Below are 18555 nucleotides of genomic sequence, written 5' to 3' on the forward strand. Positions count from 1 at the left end.
ACTTTGTAATAGTGCTCGATCAATTTGTTATGTTACTACCATGAGTTTGTCATGTCACAGTGATATCGCAAAACAAATTATTTTACCCCGATTGACGAATTAATCTGGCCTTGTGACAAAGTTATCTTTTCAGTGTAGTGCCATCACATAAAGCAAACGGAATCAAATTCGGGTTAGAAATGGCGAAGGAGTAGCCTTTTGAAGCAAAATGCACAATATAGGTCAAAGGTCACAACTGAAATTCTGTGTAGAAATTTCAAAGCTCCCATGTAGTGCTATCATAAAGCAAAAAGAATAAAAATTGGCTCATAAATGACAGAGAAGAAGCAAATTGAGCATTTTGATCACACACGGACGCACAGACAGACACACACACGTACGAGCCCGTTTCATAGTCCCCTGCTCGAACTCGTTCGGCGGGGACAAAAAGTTGCATGGAAACCCAATTTAGTTTTTTCTGGGACACGCTGTATACACAGTAAAAATATTTTAAACAACTGCTTAAAAATTTTAAGCAACGCTGTTTAAGCCAGTCACTCTAACAATATTGTTTAAAGTATTAAACAATTGATATTGTTTAAACTTTAAACATTTTATTTTTTAATATTTTAAGCAATCTTTTAAGCAACATATTTTAAACATCTAAGTTGCTTAACAATTTTAAGCAGTCCTTTAAACATCAATGTTGTTCAAATAATGTTGTTTAAACACACGCAGTTGCTTAACACCTTTTCAAAACTATTGTTTAAAACTACGCATTGTTGTTAAAAGCAATTATTTAAAACATTAAACAAATGTGTTTAAAACAAAAATAGCTGTTTAAATCTGTTGTTCAAAAAGTAAAAAAGAGAAATAAGTAGAAAAATGGGAAAGGGAAATAAAATAGACTGGAAAATATTGACACAATAAACAGTATTTTATAAAATCAAGGCAAATATTTATTAACAATATTCCTCCACATGTGTAAGTTAATATCACAATAACTATGTTGTGTAAAAAGCGTTGTGACTTCATAGATTTGTACACAGAAACACTACGATTTTTTTTGCCTTTCAGATTATGAATTTCATTTTTTTTTCAATATGCAAAAGAAAATGAAACTGACAATTATTCAGTGCTCGAATGTATGGAAACCTGCTAGTCTTCACTAGATTTTTGGTGATTTCTTTATTTGTCTCTTATATGGCCTAAATTGCGATATCAGTGAAATCTGTTGAACATAATTTGAATGCAGATAGAAATGGAAAGCTGCGCCATATAAGCAGGAAATAAAATATGGCACAAACTTGTCCAAAATTGTAGATTTCATCAATTCTGCAGCTCACAAGAATATATATTGACGATATACCTATGTGGTATAGAGGTAAAGAAAATAAAATGCGTAATCTGAAAATCAGAAAAATCATCCAGTGTTTCTGTGTAAAAACATATCATCACAATGATTTGTGATGATATATCTATGTGGTATAGAGGTAAAGAAAATAAAATGCGTAATCTGAAAATCAGAAAAATCATCCAGTGTTTCTGTGTAAAAACATATCACAATCATTCTTAAACATGACGTCACAGTTTTCAGGCAAGTGAAAAGCACATACATTGAATTTGACTTTCTCTTACACACAAACTACTCAGCTGGAAAGCAGTATTTGTGCATAAACGTGTATTGCTGTGTTAAGTAGTTTATAAGTTTTTGATTGGTATATGACTTGCCAATCTCATTTTTTGGTTCTATGATTGCAGCTATCCGACATATGTAATAATATCTGCTATGACAAACCTGCTGACAAACCTGAGTACAGTAGACCTTTCTAAAAATTCCAACTACTTTCATGGCACACCTTCATTGCATTGTAATATGCATAGAAGGGTTAATATTCATTCTTATACAAACTTCAATATACGTGTAAATAATGGGAATTAAACACAAAAATGCCTGAACAATCAGTTTTAGGACAGCAATTACATGTTCTTGCAGCTAACCAACACATTTAAATGATATTTGCTCTAACAAAGCTTTCTTCATGGCACACCTACATTGCATTTTAATATGCATAGAAGGGCTAAAAGTCATCCGCATAGTAACTTGAATATAAGAGGAATTTATGGACCTATGCAATGCAAATGTATGTTGACTTGTATTGATTCATTATACCCATCATCAATTATGTGGCAAAAAGAATATCTTAATAATTACCATATAGTTTATAACTTTTCATGGCAATTTTCTCCAGATTACTTGGACACGTCCACCAAAAATAAGTTTCTAAACAGAGATCTAACTTTATTTTCAACTAGATGGATATTTGACACTGTGGTTGAATATTATGCCTCCGCCGAGTGCATGATCAATAACTGTACAAATCTAAATCATTGATTGAAATAAACACAATTGTTTTGACCCAAAATAATCAGTAAGGAATCGGAATAAAGAAAGAAAAAAGGCGCAGGAGAAAAAGATGAGAGAGATATAAATAGAGGGAGAAAGAGAGATGGAGAAATATACCAACAAAATATCTATAAATGTTACATTTACCATTATTATCATTATCATTACTGCTATCATTTTGTCAACTATAATTGTGATTGTCATCATGGCTAACATCCTCATAAGTGTACAATAAAACTATGGCGCATTCAATTTTTTTTAAAAAACATTGCAAGTAAATGTATACACGTCAAATCGTGAAACATCATCATGATATGTATAATAACTGCAAGTAATTCCCATGAAAAAGAAGAAAAATGAGAAAGTACTGCTGATTCAGTAAGGAATTAAGAAAAGGGAAGAAGGCGCAGGAGAAAAAAGGGGAGAGGGAGAGAGATAGAAAGAAAGAGGGAGAGAGATGGAGAAATATACAAAGATCTATAAATGTTACATTTACCATTATCTTTATCATCATCATTATTACTTGTACACTACATAAAACAATGCAAAATAAGGAGATGAACTATTCTGGAACCCCCAAATCCCTAACTTAGCTATCATAAAATATGATGAATTATGTATATCATATGAAAGAGGAAAGAATAGCCTTTGATTTGCACTCAATTCCATATTTCACACCTTTCTGTGTTCATTGAAGCTTAACTCGCAACGCTTCAATGGTTGTGACTTATTTCATATTTTTTTCTGAGATGAGATAATATGCTTTCATTTTATATACAATTCATAGTATTTCAGTCAGTACACGCATTTTGCAAGTGATTCTAAACATTTGATAATATAACATTTGAGAATAATCAGATTCACTTTTCATATTTCCTTTTGAAATGAATAAAACGCATGAAAAGGATCAGAATTGTATATAATATGAAAGCATATCATCTCATGTAACTTATCTAACCTTTTATAACAGAGGCCATCAGGCCTTTTTTTTGCTGACGAGTACAATAAGCTGAAAACTTACATTGAGAGAACCCTGCAAATTCCTCTTCATCTACTTTTGAATGAACTAAATTCAGAGTATCCTTGTATCCTAGGTGTGTCTTTTCTACATAACTTGCAATGCCTTGAGCTGTTCGGGGCCATGACTTAAAAAGAGCATCAGGATTCTCATTCAATGTAACCTCAAAATCTTGTTCCACCTAAATGAAGAAAAACAAAAATCCTAAACAGAACCAAAACAAAAACAACACCGGGGGGTATAAATGCAGGGTATGGTTAGCATTTTTTTGCAGGATCCCCCCCCCCCATCCCCTTACCCCACCACGATGCACATGTATTTTATTCTTTTTCAGGGACTCTGCATCGGTCAGTTAAGACTTTAGATAATATCACAGTCACTGCAGAAGTCCAATCCAGGTGCGATTTGGATAGTAATACATGTAACTAGTAAATAAATTGATATTTCAAACCATCTGTGTGCATGTTACAAATTTTCCACATTAATTTTTCAAGTCTCACAAAATATTCTATTGTCTTTTGTTTTATTAGGATATCAGTGACCTAATAATGCCATTAAAATCAGATTAAGAGGCTGTGAATCTTATAATTCTTACAATAAAAATGCCCCAAGACCAAAGTTTTCAACGTTTATAGCTTTCATCCAATTTTTGTATTATTATTATGAAAAAGGGATGTCTATTTCTTGATTCTCATTTGAAAATTAACTTACATATCTGATTCAAACACAAACACACAAAATCAAGGTTTTAAATTCTGCATCATGCCCTAGATCTATTTCTAACTTTACAATGTCTTACCATGCCTGTGTCCAGTAGCCTGGGATACTTCTGAAATATGGCTGCAGTATTAGGATTATCCTCCTTAATCCATTGTTTCCTCTTGTGTGCTGGTTGCTTCATTTTTTAGCTAAAATGTCCTGTGGACCAGTGTTGTGCTTCAGCCAATTAGTGGCACCATTGTCATCATCATCTGAAAATGACCAAAGTTTGAAATATTCAGTACATTACATTTACATACCCTGTATCATGATTTATTTCCAATTCGTCTAATCCAAATTTGTCCAATTGCCAACTCATCTACTAAGTACTATCATTTGGTCTACCATTGGTTTGTCCACTATCTACATGATAAATGCCAATTGATTTGTCCTCTCACAATTTTGCCTAACCACCTTACCTTGGTCAAACAGCCATTTAGTCCATAAACCATTTGGTCTAATTCATGGATAGGCCTAAGTGCACTGTTAACTGGGTAAAATAATGGGTATTTATTAGACCAACTGGTTATGAGATGAATAGGTAAAGGGAAGGCCCTGGGGAGGGGAAAGGGGGACTTTCCATAAAAATTACAGTGTGATCTAGGCCCTAATAGTAAACAAACATAGGCATCTATGACTATGCTCGGCCTTGGATGAACTTGATGAAGTTAGTGAAGTTCGCAGCCATTTGTGTGTGCACATAATTAAGGCCCCTAAAACCCAGGATTACCCTTGTATAAGGAACAATATCAACTGAAAATTTGTTTATTTTCAAATAGACTCTAGGCCTAGATCTACCCAATCTAAAGTTCAAGTTTTAGGTGCGCAGAAAAAGGGCTCCCCTTCATACTACTCAGCCTCAGGTAGCTACCCGCCTCGGCGAAGCGTACCGGTATGCTTGTTACGGTACCGGTACTGCAAGTTCAACTGCGCTGATGGTGTGGTAGCTAGCCCTGCGCGTACTGCAGGAGTACGGTACCGGTACGGTAGGGTCTCTCCAGCCGTCAGGGCCTAGCCCTACTGCGGGGGAATACGGGACTCTAGTCGAGAGTCCAAGCCAGTACAGCGGCACAAATACGTCCTGTTTCCTGCGTATAAATTCTATCAAATTACAATACATAGATCTAGGTCTAGGTATTAATGCTTACCTCTGAATGTGTCAATTAACTCCGGCATTTGGAATCTTTTATCATGCCGAACACGAATTCGTCTGCCATACTGAAGACTGAAGTGAAGCCGCGCCACAGAGCTAGATCAGGAAACCCGTCTATCTACGGTAAGTATTGTTTAAAACTGTTAAACAATATCGTTAGAAATTTGAGCAATACTTTTAACAACGAAAATTTCGGGAAAATTTAAACACGTGTTTCGTCTTTTGAACAATATTGCTCAAAAATTTAAACAACACAATTTTAAACAGCGCCAATTTAAACAGCGTTTTTACAGTGTACAACACCATCAATTTCATACCTGTGTTTTCAGTTTCTGAAGTTCAGTGAAAAATCGAATTCGTGGTCCAACTAGAGGAATTAATTCTTTCACTGAATCAGCATGAGCAGGCTGGTCTAGAAGGATGAGGGTATCCTCGTCCACTTCATTTGCTGTGATGCAGAAACAAATGACAAGCATTTATATTCATACTGTATAAATTTGACAGTTATTGCTCTTTCTTAACGTTCCTCCTAACAATATTGGTCAAATAATTATGTTTATAATTCAAGTTTCTAAATAAACATTTAATTTAATATGTAAGCGGCAAATGTGAATGCTCTATACCTGGCAAACTTTATGAGTTATAGTACATTTATGACTATATCAGAGACTCGAACTGTCCTGTTTTCAACGAGAGATCTCCCGCCGAAAGCCCTTTTTGCAAAGTCTCCCGCTTGAGATTTGATTTCTCCCGCCCTGGCTGTGTGTATCCCAGTGAAAAGGATTTCTTACTTATTGCTATTGTATGTTGAAAAAATAAGCCCTAATAGATAACACAAGAGAACACCTAGTTTAGAACCCTAGGAACACCCACAAAAAAAGTGAGTCACCTTGACTCACTTTGGCGAGTCACCAGTTTGTCCGTATAGCGAAACACTATTACGAATATGTGAGTCACCATGACTCATTAAAGATGAGTCTGATCATAGAAGACTCATTTTTAATGCATCATAGTGACTCATCTTTGCCTTGCAGACTCATTTGTAATGAGTCACGGTGACTCACATTATCTAAAGACTTACTTCAAATGAGTCACCTGACTCATTTAAAGTGAGTCATTAAGACGCAGACTCATTTGTAATGAGTCTTGGTGACTCATATAATCTCAAGACTCACTTTAAATGAGTCACATTGACTCGTTTGAAGTGAGTCAGTAAGACTCAGACTCGTTCGGAATGAGTCACGGTGACTCATGTGATCCTTCTACACTCTAAAAAAGGAATAGTCAAATATGACTGATATCTAGTCAAATCTGACTGGGCGAAAGGGTCAGCTGGGAGCAACTGATAATGAGTCATTTTGACTGATAATTATTAGTTATATTTATTTGACTAGATAATCAGTTAAAAATTCTTACTGAATTTCTAGTAATTTCCACTACTTTTCCGAGTCAGTTTTGACTACGTATATAGTTATCACACTTCCACTGATATTTCAGTCATTTCACTATTCATTTCTAGTCACTTTTCACTCTTTTTATCAGTCAGTATTGACAATAAATATAGTCATTCCACTTTCACTGATATTCTAGTAGATTTTCACCATTCAGACAGTCATAGCATACACTTGCATTCTTTCCTGCACCTCCTTAGTCTTTAGTTTTTGTGCCATCACAGTTCAATCATGCTGTAAGATCAAATCATAAGACATTGCAATCGCAAACCATCCTATACATACATTCAAGGCAACATGCAAATATACACTGTGTATTTGATTGAATAGTTCAATCAAAAAATTTTAATCAAAGTATTTTGAGAACATTTCATTTACATATATTACAGGAGCAAACCATCTTATACATACATTCAAGGCAACATGCAAATATACACTGTATTTGATTTAATAGTTTAATCAAAAAATTTTAATCAAAGTATTTTGAGAACATTTCATTTACATATATTACTGTGAAATATTAAAAATCATTATTTTCAACTCCCTTAACCGTAAATATACTGAGCTATTTTGACCCCCCCCCCAAGGCTTTTTAGAGTTGACCCTTATAGACCGAGCATGAGATCTTGGCTGTAGAAAAATTTGCAATTATATCACCCATGACAAAACCTACAATAATATTAGTTACTTTTTCAAAAAATTATATAATTTCATTAATTATGCTAATTTACGCATAATATAAATTATGCTGGAATCAAAGTTTTTGCTCCAAATCAATTAAGGAAGGTCAAAAACAGTATGATGTTCAGTTATAAACCTACTTTTGGCTGGTATCATTGTAAAGCCAGAAATATTTTTCAGAGGAATTGTTAAATGTGATTTGGGAACGTTGTTTGAGATATTAACATTTTTCTGCGCATTTGGGCAGATTCTGTCATTTGTAATATACACATAGGTTGAAAAATCTCATAATTATGCTAATTTATACGTAAAATCAATGCTCTGATTAATTAAATAATGCTTCCATTTTTTATTCAGACTCTTTGTAGGATTCTGATTGGAAATTCAATATCGTAATTCTTTTCTTTTGTATTTTATGGTTTTTAAAATTTCTTATGTATTTACTTTGTTTTTCAACTTTTAGTTTTCTATTGTTTTTTTGCTGGAAATCACCCGCAACTTTATTCTGACCATAAACAAGATAAAACTGAGTTTGATTAGTAAAATGGGAAATAATGATACATTTATGAATTTTGGCTAAACACACAATTTACATTGGATTTGTACAAAAATTCACTTTTTTGAGCAATTTTGGGTCAACATGCATTTATGAAATGTTGTGTAATTTCGGAAGTGTATACCCGGGAGTCACAAATTTGGTCTAAAAAATTGCACAAGACTTGCAAGAATAAAGTCATGGAACTGCGCGGCACCAGCTACAGATTTATCGAGAAAAATGTTGAGGTCAGTCTTTTTAGGGTTAAACCGCCTCATGGTTTGAAATTTTTTTTGTGAATTCGGGCCATAGCGTTCAGCTATTGCTGGCATTGTATTCATGCAAAACTAGAGTACAATGAAAAAAAAACATATTCATGAGATGATCATGAATGTCGTTGACAATCTAATTCTGAATGTACCTAAAGCCAAGAAACCACTCTTTTTATATTCATTTATCAAATTCTACTTACAGTGATCCTGTTTTTGAAAAATTTGAAAAACAATTTTTCAAAAATGCCACATGCCTACCAACCTGTAAACTTAAATATAGGACTGATTCATTTAAAAAATAGGAGTCACAGCATATTTCACATAGATTAGTGTAAGATACCTGGACAATAAGATTTCTTTAACCATATGGTATAATGTATATTAAAATTTCTAAAAAAGGAGTAACTCCTTTTAAAAAGGAGAAGTTGGTAGGTCTGATGACAATCCGAGAAATTCAATTTTTTAAGAATTATGTTATTCCTCCAGATGTAGCCTGTTGTCATTGTTTAGACCATTTTCATGAATTTATTCAAGTAACAGCCAGTATGACCTTCTTACCAATTCCTATGTTAAATGGTGAAAGTGGCACAAAAAGGATTTTGCATCATCACACGTAACATAGTATAACTATAACCTGTATAAAGATCATCTGGAAAAATTATTTTGCGCTATTTAAAGAAATTTAATTGGTCTACTTTCCAAAAAAGGTCACTTGTCTCTGAAACATATTTGACGCCTCATATCCCATTGACTTTGTACACAAAAGTTGCTGAGCTTTGTCGTGCCTTGTTTGAATAAGACTTTAAAGGTAGTAGCCCACATTTGCAAAATATGTCAAAACAAACAGTATAGTTTGCTTGGAGTTTTGATATGACTTCAGTAAACATGTACAAGATAGCATTTCAATCTGCATACTCCAGGAACAATTCCCCAAACAGCAGTTTGTTCTTCTTAGGGGGTGTTGCAAGAAAACATTTACAATCAATCACAAATTTTGGTTGAAAAATTTACAAGTGATACAACAATCTTAACTAAAGCAAATAATTTATATTTGTTGACCAGCAATCAATTGCAAATTTGAAATTGATTGTAAGATTAATGATTGATTAGGCCGGTACCTGAAAATGACTTGCAATCAATTGCAAGTTTCTTGCACCACTCCATGCCTAGGACTCTATGATGAAAAATTAGAGATGTAAGCCTAAGGGAAATGGTACTAGATGGCGTTGTGGTCTTGCAGTTGGGGTTTCCATCATCCATCTTGTAAATGACTTTCTGCAGAAAGTCATAAGTGTTGGCTGCCTCCCAAGGATAATTTACCCACAGAATATAGATGGCCTTAAAGCAAAGGTCCACTCCGTGAATGAGGGACATTGCTTCCAAGGCAGCACCATCGCAAATAACGAACACTTGCTCTGGCTTGAGGATGTCCCCAAGGGCGAGCACAAAAGGTTGCTTTTGCTGGCAGTTCTCTAGGTACTCTGGAAGGTTTGTCCCCACCTGAAAGAAAGAAAAAATGATGGTGCTCTATCACTTTTCAAATCATATTATAGCAATTACAAATTCTCATAACATGACAAAGCAATTAAGAGTATTTGACAAATACAATATGAAATGTTATTCTTTTTTTTTTTTTTGCACATGTCATCCCAAGACAAAAAAATGTGTAAATCATTAATGTTGTTAAACTAATTTGAAGGTATTGAAAGAAAACAAATTTCATTCATTTGTGTGTTTGCAATGAGGCATGGGACAAAGTATCGTTAAATCTCGATCAGAGGCGCATAATTGTGAGATCTTTTTAAAGAGTTCCATTTAAACAATGAGTAAATATTGATAATACCTGTCTTGGGAACAACGCAATATATCTTCAAAGTTTGTTTGTAAAACGGGTTTGATCCATTTTTGTGACTTCAGAGAAAAATGCATTTGTTTGCCAGATTTTGTTCAGGCGTCTATATGTATGTAAGTAAAAGTGAAATTAGGAAATGCATTGCTTCTTAAAGGGGAATCCAGCCTTGGCCATAAAATGTTGTGTTGGGAAGGAGAAAAATAAATAAACAGAATGGTGAAAGTTTGAAAGAAATTGGACAAGCAATAAGAAAGTTATAGCTGCTTTAAAATTGAGATCACTAATACTATGTAGATTTCAAATTGGCAACTGGGTAAGTAAATTATGACAAGGGGCAAGGACAACTTTCCCATAGGCCATGTACTTTATTATCAAAGATTTGTGGTTTTCTCCTAAGTACCCATTCCCCTGGGGCAGTAATCTAAATATAACCCATGTAGTATATTGTTTTATGTCCTCATGAAAGAAAAATATAATTTGAAATAAAACTTTTGGGAAAAATGACATTTTAGCCATAATATGTATTGGAGTACATGGAAGAGTAGTCCTTGCCTTACATCACTATGACATCCCATATGCGGCCAATTTGAAATCTCCATGGGTATAGTGATTACCAATATTTACAACTTTTAAAAATTCATATCTTTCTTTTTGTTTGTTCAATATTGTTAAAACTTTCACCTATCAACTTGTCTGATTTTTCTTTTCCTTATAAAAACAAGTTTTTATTTGGGTTGGATTCCCCTTTAAGTGCTCTAAAAATTAGCTTAGAACTTTTGTTCAAAAGACAGGTACAGTTGACCAATGTTCTTTATATCAATAACTCAATTTCCATAAAAAGTGGATCTCACCCAATTTGCAAACTAAGTCTCCCAGAAATACAAAGATCCTTCAAGTCAATTCATGCCTGTTTGAAAGTTTACAGTAGGGACATTTCCAACAACACAGCAAAAATGCATATTTGAAAATGAACCATGCAGAGAATTAACACGTTAGGTAGAGAAATTGATGCTTATTATTAAATGAATAATAAGGACAATTTAAAGGTATATAGGAATACTTGCGGTATAAAATAAACTCCAAAGAACCTTGCTAAAACCATTACTATACACATAAATTATCAATGTGCAAATAATTTAAGGCATGATACACATTGGATGTGCTGGAAATAGTAGAACATTGGTAATATAACAATTATCCAAATAAATTATAATAATTTATATTTTGATACAGAACACAGAAATTCATATATGGGACATCTGACTTTTTGACGTATCACGCATGTTTTAACTTACGATTCTAAAAATATTTTGTACATTTGTGTTGAAATGTTTCCATACTACAGTGCAAATATGAAGTATTGTTTGCTGATAATCAAACAAAGGCCAAGTAAACTTTATCAAAATGTTCCACCATTGACCAGTACTCAATGCTTCTTTTAAAAGTGAAAAATTAACATGTTTAGAGAAATTTGCATTTCATTAAATTGATTTTCTTACTGGGCCGATGTTGATGAAGGCTTTGGATGATTCTGCCCTGCTGCATCTCATACTACGCTTCCCCACCTTCTTCATTCCTGGAGGCGAGATTTGAGGAAGCGCCATGGTCGCCACTTCTGCTGCAGGACATGTCAAGTCAGAAGATGCTGCACAATTAGGAAGAAAACAAATTAAATAAGATTAGGTGATGCATAATATGGAATTCCCCAACCACTTTAAAACATGGTCCTTAATTGTGAGCTCTGCCCAGGCCAAAATCCTTCCAAATTTAGTATACCTGTTGTCCATGACCCATTGTTGTGCACCTCCAATTTCATTTTCCAAAATCCCTCATGCATGACCGTGCAGCCACCATTTTGTTTATTTCAAGTCCATTTGCCATGTTTGCATACCATTCTTTCTTCTTTCATATCTCTGTTGTCCTGCATGCTGCAGACTTCAAACAATTTGATATAGATAGAGAGTTGCTCTATCATTTGAGCTACATAACCTGCCCTTCAAAGTGCCATCTTCATGCAATAAATTTCAAATAGTCTTCCTTTCAAAACTTAATATTTATAGAAATGTAAAGTCAGAAAATCGTAAAATGGCCATAACCTCCTTGTTTCTATTCTTTCACATCTCAAATTTTCAGAGATTGATATTGCTTATTGATTGAAAAACCTGGGAAATCAAAGGCGTCGATGCATGCACATTGTTCTGATACGATTGCAGTTGTAGTTCACCTTTCTTTTTGTTCCTGCTGGAAATCTCTCTTTCTCTCCATTCCAAATATCATTTCTATATTTGCATCATTCCAGCTTCAATGTTGGAAATATCATTCAATTAAAAATGTGTTTTTTTTTATATTCTTACCGAGATGTGGAACAGTCAAAGATTCCCGCCATGTCGGGTTATGGAGGTCTGCATACTTCAGTACCAGGGGAGCTATTTTGGGCCACTCTAAGAACAGCTTATCTGCAACCTCTGGATAAAGAATCCTGAAGTCCTGCTGAATCTGGAATGAATGATAAAATGTTACTAGTATACCCTTATTTACAATTTGAAAAGGAAAGAGCAATATGGGTAATTCCACAGAAAGAAAAATTGGCAAAACATGAACTCATTTTGTTACGATTACTAAAGGGGAAAAAAAGCAGCAGTTTTAAAATAACTACACATATATCACATGATTTCATCACAATGGCAATACAAACAAACATTCACTTTTATAAATTTCAGAACTTGGCAGCCAAAAACTACAGTATCTTACACAGTGGTGTAATAACTACTAAAACAGTGCCCTAGCTGAGCCAAGATCAAAATCTTTCTCAATCAAAATAGTTTTTAACCCCCCCCCCCCGGGCGCAGAAAGCAACATAAAAGAACCCCTACCCCTAGGTTGAAGAGTATGATCATGCCTTGGGGGAAAATCATATGCACATTTCCCTCTGTAGCACCCCTCCAGTATTATCCTTACAGGGCCTAAGATTATACTGGTGCAGCCTGCACATGGTAATCGGTGGAGGTTCAACAGGCTCAGCGGTAACTGAACACTATTCAAATCGGTGTACACCCAGTAACATTTATACATGTTCAAAACATGTTCTGAGCCTTTATTGCTCGCTAAAAATTACCTGTTAAGTCTCCCATGATGGCTTTGGGTGTCTTCTTTGGCTCCGATGTAATTGGTGAACTTTTTTTGTGCTCTCTTTCGTACATTTACAAGTCGGTATTCCAAATATCCAGATGCCTCCCATTTCTCCCTAGCTGGAGAATACCATGCTTCCTGAAAAAAAAATGAAAATCCCTTTAACTCTCATTACTCTTGTGATTGACAATTATGGAATCCTCATTATCATCCACACTTCCACGCAACTTAATTTCTGGAGAATCTGCCTATACAATTATACTACGAAGATAAAGCTACATGTATTTCTTGACTAGTAGCTTAGTTTTCATCACTCAACCTATAACCCTATCTGTCCCGGGCTATTTCAAGGCAATTAAATATGGAGGAGGGGGCTCAGCCCCCCCCCCCCCCCCGGACCTGACCGATTGCCACAAAATTTTGCACATACCTCAAGAATTGTGCAAAGAATACAAATCCAGCGTTATTTCTATGTAGATCTACATCGTTTAATTTTATAAAATGCATAAATACATATTTTACTCACATGACCTACTCCTTCAAGGTCCTTTAGCTTGGGAAATTGCGACACCACCGCCTTGGCTAGAGCGACCTTGACATCTGTAGGTGGCCTGAATAATTAATAATGGAAAAAAATTTTGCTTATCTTAAACCAGTTCAGCGATTTTTGACCTGCATTCTCATCAATACCAACACTTGAAAATTTTCTACAATATGATTTTAAGACCTGGGGAGCATTTCATGCTTCATGAAAGGACTTGTCGGACGTTTTATCCGACAAGTCCCATTTTATCCGACAGTTACCATAGGAACAGTGCCTCTCGGCCAATCATAATCAAGGAAAGATGTCAGATCTGCCAACTTGTCAGACAAAAATGTTGATGAAACGGTCCCCTGGTCACACCGCCCGACCGTTGTTGGAGCGGTATAGGAGAGAGGGTTGAATTTTGCTCTCAAAATTTGGGAAAAAATAAAAAACAAAACAAAAAAACAATCGAAATTGAAAATGGTGAACGGTAGCGAGCGGTGATGATTTTTTTTCTCTCCGCTCCAACAACGCTCGGGCGGTGTGACCAGGCCTTTAATTTTCCCAATTGTTTGTGGCTCGATTCCATATCACTTCGATTTTTTTCTCTTGTTTCTCTTGTTTTTAATATACATGTACACTGTACATTTCAAGTGGGTTTCATATGACTGTTGATTTAAAATAGCTAAATTTCTTAATATTTGATTAGTTTAATATTTCTATTATATTAATATACAGGCTGTATTTAATAAAGAAAAGTCATGAATTTCAAGGGAAAACACGAAAAATTAATTCTTTGGTGCAGCACGTAATTGAAACATAGTCTTCACATGATAGGTCAGTGAAGACTTGTCAAAAATGTTTTTTTACAATATGAAAATGTACCGGCATTTGTTTAGCCATTGACATTATTGGTGGTTTTTGTGTGGTTAAGTAACATATTGATGAACCGAAATCCATGTTATGTAATCAGTCCTTTTTTCATTAAGTGTAAATTTGTTTTGGAAGGTTTAATATGCCATAAAAAGGAAAGACACTTGATTTGAAGGACACTTACTTGCTTGTAAATTCTTGCATTAACCAAGACACCAGGATTCGCACAACCTTTATGCGAGATTGTACATACAGAAAGCATTCCATTATCCATTTCCTTCACGAAGTTCTCTCCGTTAAAAGAGTCCATCAGGATAGCTCTGACATCCTATAATAAAAACATATACCGGTATGTATATATGTAATATGAAATGTCATTTACTCAGAAAATGAAAAATGGTTTTTACTGTACCATTTGTATATCAATAGACAAATCATTTCACACCTAATCATGAATAGAATTTTAAATCAGGAACATAAAAATATTAAAATTCATGCATTTACAAAACTTTGAATTCTAAATAACATTCTTAATCTTTATTACATTTTTCTCAAACCTTCACCAATATTTTCTCTGCTCTTTTACAGAACAATTGGAATGCCTTTGGCATGCTCGCCTGCATCACGCAATTCATTATAGCAGCAGTGCTGACTTTGATGGCTAATGTGTGTTCATTTACCCAAAATGACCTGTAACCTTGATCATGTGACCTGACACTGATGCAAGATACTTGAATAACCTTTTGTTCAAGTATCATGAAAAAGGCCTTAAAGACTTTTAAAGTTATAATGACATTTCAAAAAAAAAACCTCAGTCCAAGTTCATTGACCCTAAAAATGACTTTTGACCTTCATCATGTGATCTGGCCGATAACACAAACACAATGCACAAACACACCCGGTGGGCACAGACGTATGTACACACAGAGTACCAACTACCATAATGCAATGCAACACAGGCCTAGATCGGCCTAGGCTATATATGTTTGGTCTAGCCTATATAGGATAGGCCTAAACCTATACTTAGCAGCTCTCCTATATTAGATTGATTTCTAGGCCTGGCCTAAGCCCTAAGTTAAATCTAGATCTAGATCATCTGGAGTAGATTCTAGATCTAGAGTCTTAAACGTTAGAGTAGACCCTAAACTAGATCTAGATCTAAATCATATCGAATCCTACGGGACACAACTGCGCGTGCTTTCCGCGCGTGTCTACCACTCTATGGAAATACCATTGGAAATTTCATGTTTTGTTAACAGTTTTGTCATTCCTGAAAAAAGTTCCCACTTTTATCCCTAGCCCTAGGGCCTAGTTCCAATGATATAATGCTGATGATGATATCATATTTAGGCCTAATTGAAATTTTTGCAAAGATGTTAATTGCATTCGCGTTTTGGGGTCAAAAACACCCCCTTCATATCAAAGCGCATTAATGGAAACCCGTCAAACGTAACTACTTCACTTAGTTATTCGTCGATGACAGACATTATAGTAAAAGGGAGCAAATTAACTAGAAATTGACTGATTTTCAAGTTAATTTCACTTGACTGGGAAATCTAGTTAATTATTTGACTAGACTGTTTTTAGAGTGTAGTGTGTCGTTATACGGACAAACCAGTGACTCATCAATGATGAGTCAGGGTGACTCACTTTTTGCCTAGGTGAGTCACATGACTTAGTTTGTTTTACTTAAATGAGTCATTACTTCTGTTCGTAGATCAAGCCTCTTGACTCACTTCATGTATGAAGAAGTGAGTCAAGGCGACTCAACTGAAAATGAGTCAAATACATATGTGATAATTAAACCAAAAGAGAAGGGTGTAAAATGATGCCAAATAAAATAAATGGTCTGTTGTCATCATAGGGGCTTTTCTAAAAATGATTAACAATAACATTTTCCAAGTAAACATAGATCATCAGCAAAATTGAATGGATCAGGAAGTCTCTTTGAATGCTTTAGAAGTGCTGATTATGATGGACCTACAACCAACAGATCAATAGCCTAATGCTAACTTAACAGACACATCACAATCAGTTAAAGCAAAAGAACTAGAATGTATAAATGCATGGTACATGCCATCTGACTTATTTCCTCTCAATAAATCTCCGGAGTCACCACCAATATTACCAAAACAAAAGTGACCATTATGCATCAGTGATGTAACCACAACAGACAGAAATGTGTTTCATGGGATAAATTTTTAAGAGTTTACTTGAAAAATAATTATGGTTGCTGTGCATTTCTTTCTATAATAGAATCTATTCTCAAGCATAGAATCCAGTCACCAAACATGTAAATAAGTGCACAGAGAGTGATAGATTTTATAACTGATTGGCAACATGGTGTAACCGACTAAACAAAGATAAAGCTGTCACAAAACGTCTATGAAATTGGAGAGAGTGTGATAATTTATTCATTATCCATTATTTCTCACAGTAATTATCCTTAATAACTTTTCTTTTTACCCTGATATAACAATGTTTCAATATAGAGGTAGATTCTCTGGTCCCAAGGACCTCGTTATAATGAGATTCCACTGTAATTCAAATATCGTACTTCACAAAAATCTCCTCCCAAATCGTACATTTTTTACAATAACATTTCTTCACTGAAATTGAAACAATTCATTGAAATTCATAATTCACTGGAATTGAAACAATTCAATGAAATCATAATTTTTTTATAGTATAATTTCTTCACTGAAATTGAAACAATTCATAATTCACTGAATTTGAAACAATTCACTAAAAGTGAAACCTTCAAAAATCATGAATTCCTAAGACTCTGCTTACAACACATTACCATTGTTTTAATACTTCAAAACCAATAACAGCTTTCCAGAAACCTTCTAAAATTCAGAAATTTTTCAAACTTAAGCATACGTACAAACACAATTTAAATTTACGAATCCCCATGCCAATTTAATCCAATTTAAGGGCCACTGAAATTTGTACTGAAGCAAAGAGAAATAATGCACATACTTCATGTCTAAATTCACGGTCAACCTGTCGTATCTATTTCAATATATTTTGCACATAAAAGACAGATACATCACAAGGTGATTGCACGTAGAGAAAGTGTGATCAGCTGTGTTGCAGTAGCATCACCCAAGTAATTAATTTCTCTTAAACTGAAGAACTACTGGCATCAGCATTTCGGACAGCATTTAAGTCATACAGGCATCTTACGACCTTGGATGGGGGTTGAGATGTGGAATCTATGTTCATCAGAATCTTCTGAATGAATGTGATGGTGTTACCCATCTTGGGGTTGTATAAGTTGAATACATAATGGGCCGACATAAGCAGAGAGACTGCTGACATGAGGTAGGTGGTTGTCTCGCAGATGACTTCATTCTCTGCTGTAATATAGAATGATGACTGCAGAATTTCCGTGAATTTTTCATGATCACTGCTCAGAGTCAGACCTGCACTGTCGGGCTTACTTTTGTAGATGATTTTGGCGATTGTTCCGTTTTTTTTATCCTAAAAAAGGGAAACATAAGTGAGAAATGCTGATTAGTTTATTTCTGGTAATGTACACAAGGCAAATTGGTTGATCCTAGTGAAAATGATAACTTCAAGGTTATGCTAATACATATACTGCTAACTGTACTGTAGTTCAAGATGTATGATATTAAATGAAACACTATAGTATTCATTTTTATACTTTACAAATTGTAGCCTAAAGAACCGCAAGACTTGCAAAAATGTAACTGTAATAAAGAATTTCTTAGCCATGGTTGAGTAAGTGTTCACTATGAATTATCATCCAAGCTCTATCAAATTACATGGATGGAAATGAATAATAAATTGGACTCAGAGTTGAGAAATGTACTACTTTCTTGGAAACACCAAAACATCAAGTTGAACAGTTTATATAGCCATCAAATCATTTATGTACAAGTGGAACGCCTCTC

At 34.6% G+C, this 18555-nt stretch overlaps 2 protein-coding genes across 2 annotated transcripts; both read right to left on the reverse strand.

Annotated features, from left to right (window-relative positions):
* Positions 1-2805: 2805 nt before the first annotated feature.
* LOC121406465 lies at positions 2806-4393 on the reverse strand. Its single transcript, XM_041597475.1, has 2 exons — positions 4204-4393; positions 2806-3585 (listed from the first exon to the last, which is right to left on the reverse strand). Exons 1-2 carry the CDS (start codon positions 4303-4305, stop codon positions 3340-3342), a joined length of 348 nt encoding a protein of 115 aa, XP_041453409.1. The 5' UTR covers positions 4306-4393; the 3' UTR covers positions 2806-3339.
* Positions 4394-8503: 4110 nt separating this feature from the next.
* On the reverse strand, positions 8504-11704 carry LOC121415686. Its single transcript, XM_041608997.1, has 3 exons — positions 11607-11704; positions 9468-9755; positions 8504-9077 (listed from the first exon to the last, which is right to left on the reverse strand). Exons 1-3 carry the CDS (start codon positions 11679-11681, stop codon positions 8964-8966), a joined length of 477 nt encoding a protein of 158 aa, XP_041464931.1. The 5' UTR covers positions 11682-11704; the 3' UTR covers positions 8504-8963.
* Positions 11705-18555: the final 6851 nt, after the last annotated feature.

The sequence above is a fragment of the Lytechinus variegatus genome, chromosome 1, assembly GCF_018143015.1.
Source record: "Lytechinus variegatus isolate NC3 chromosome 1, Lvar_3.0, whole genome shotgun sequence".
In the NCBI taxonomy this organism is placed as follows: Eukaryota; Metazoa; Echinodermata; class Echinoidea; order Temnopleuroida; family Toxopneustidae; genus Lytechinus; species Lytechinus variegatus.

What these genes read in the sequence shown, in the direction of transcription:
- LOC121415686 (XM_041608997.1), bottom strand. Translation starts at nt 11,681, where the DNA reads ATGAAGAAGGTGGGGAAGCGTAGTATGAGATGCAGCAGGGCAGAATCA. An exon ending in CCTTCATCAACATCGGCCCA is followed by an intron (nt 9,756 to 11,606) that starts GTAAGAAAATCA and finishes TCTTTCTTTCAG; the next exon opens with GTGGGGACAAACCTTCCAGA. An exon ending in CCACAACGCCATCTAGTACC is followed by an intron (nt 9,078 to 9,467) that starts ATTTCCCTTAGG and finishes CATATTTTGCAA; the next exon opens with ATGTGGGCTACTACCTTTAA.
- LOC121406465 (XM_041597475.1), bottom strand. Translation starts at nt 4,305, where the DNA reads ATGAAGCAACCAGCACACAAGAGGAAACAATGGATTAAGGAGGATAAT. An exon ending in GGCTACTGGACACAGGCATG is followed by an intron (nt 3,586 to 4,203) that starts GTAAGACATTGT and finishes TTCTTCATTTAG; the next exon opens with GTGGAACAAGATTTTGAGGT.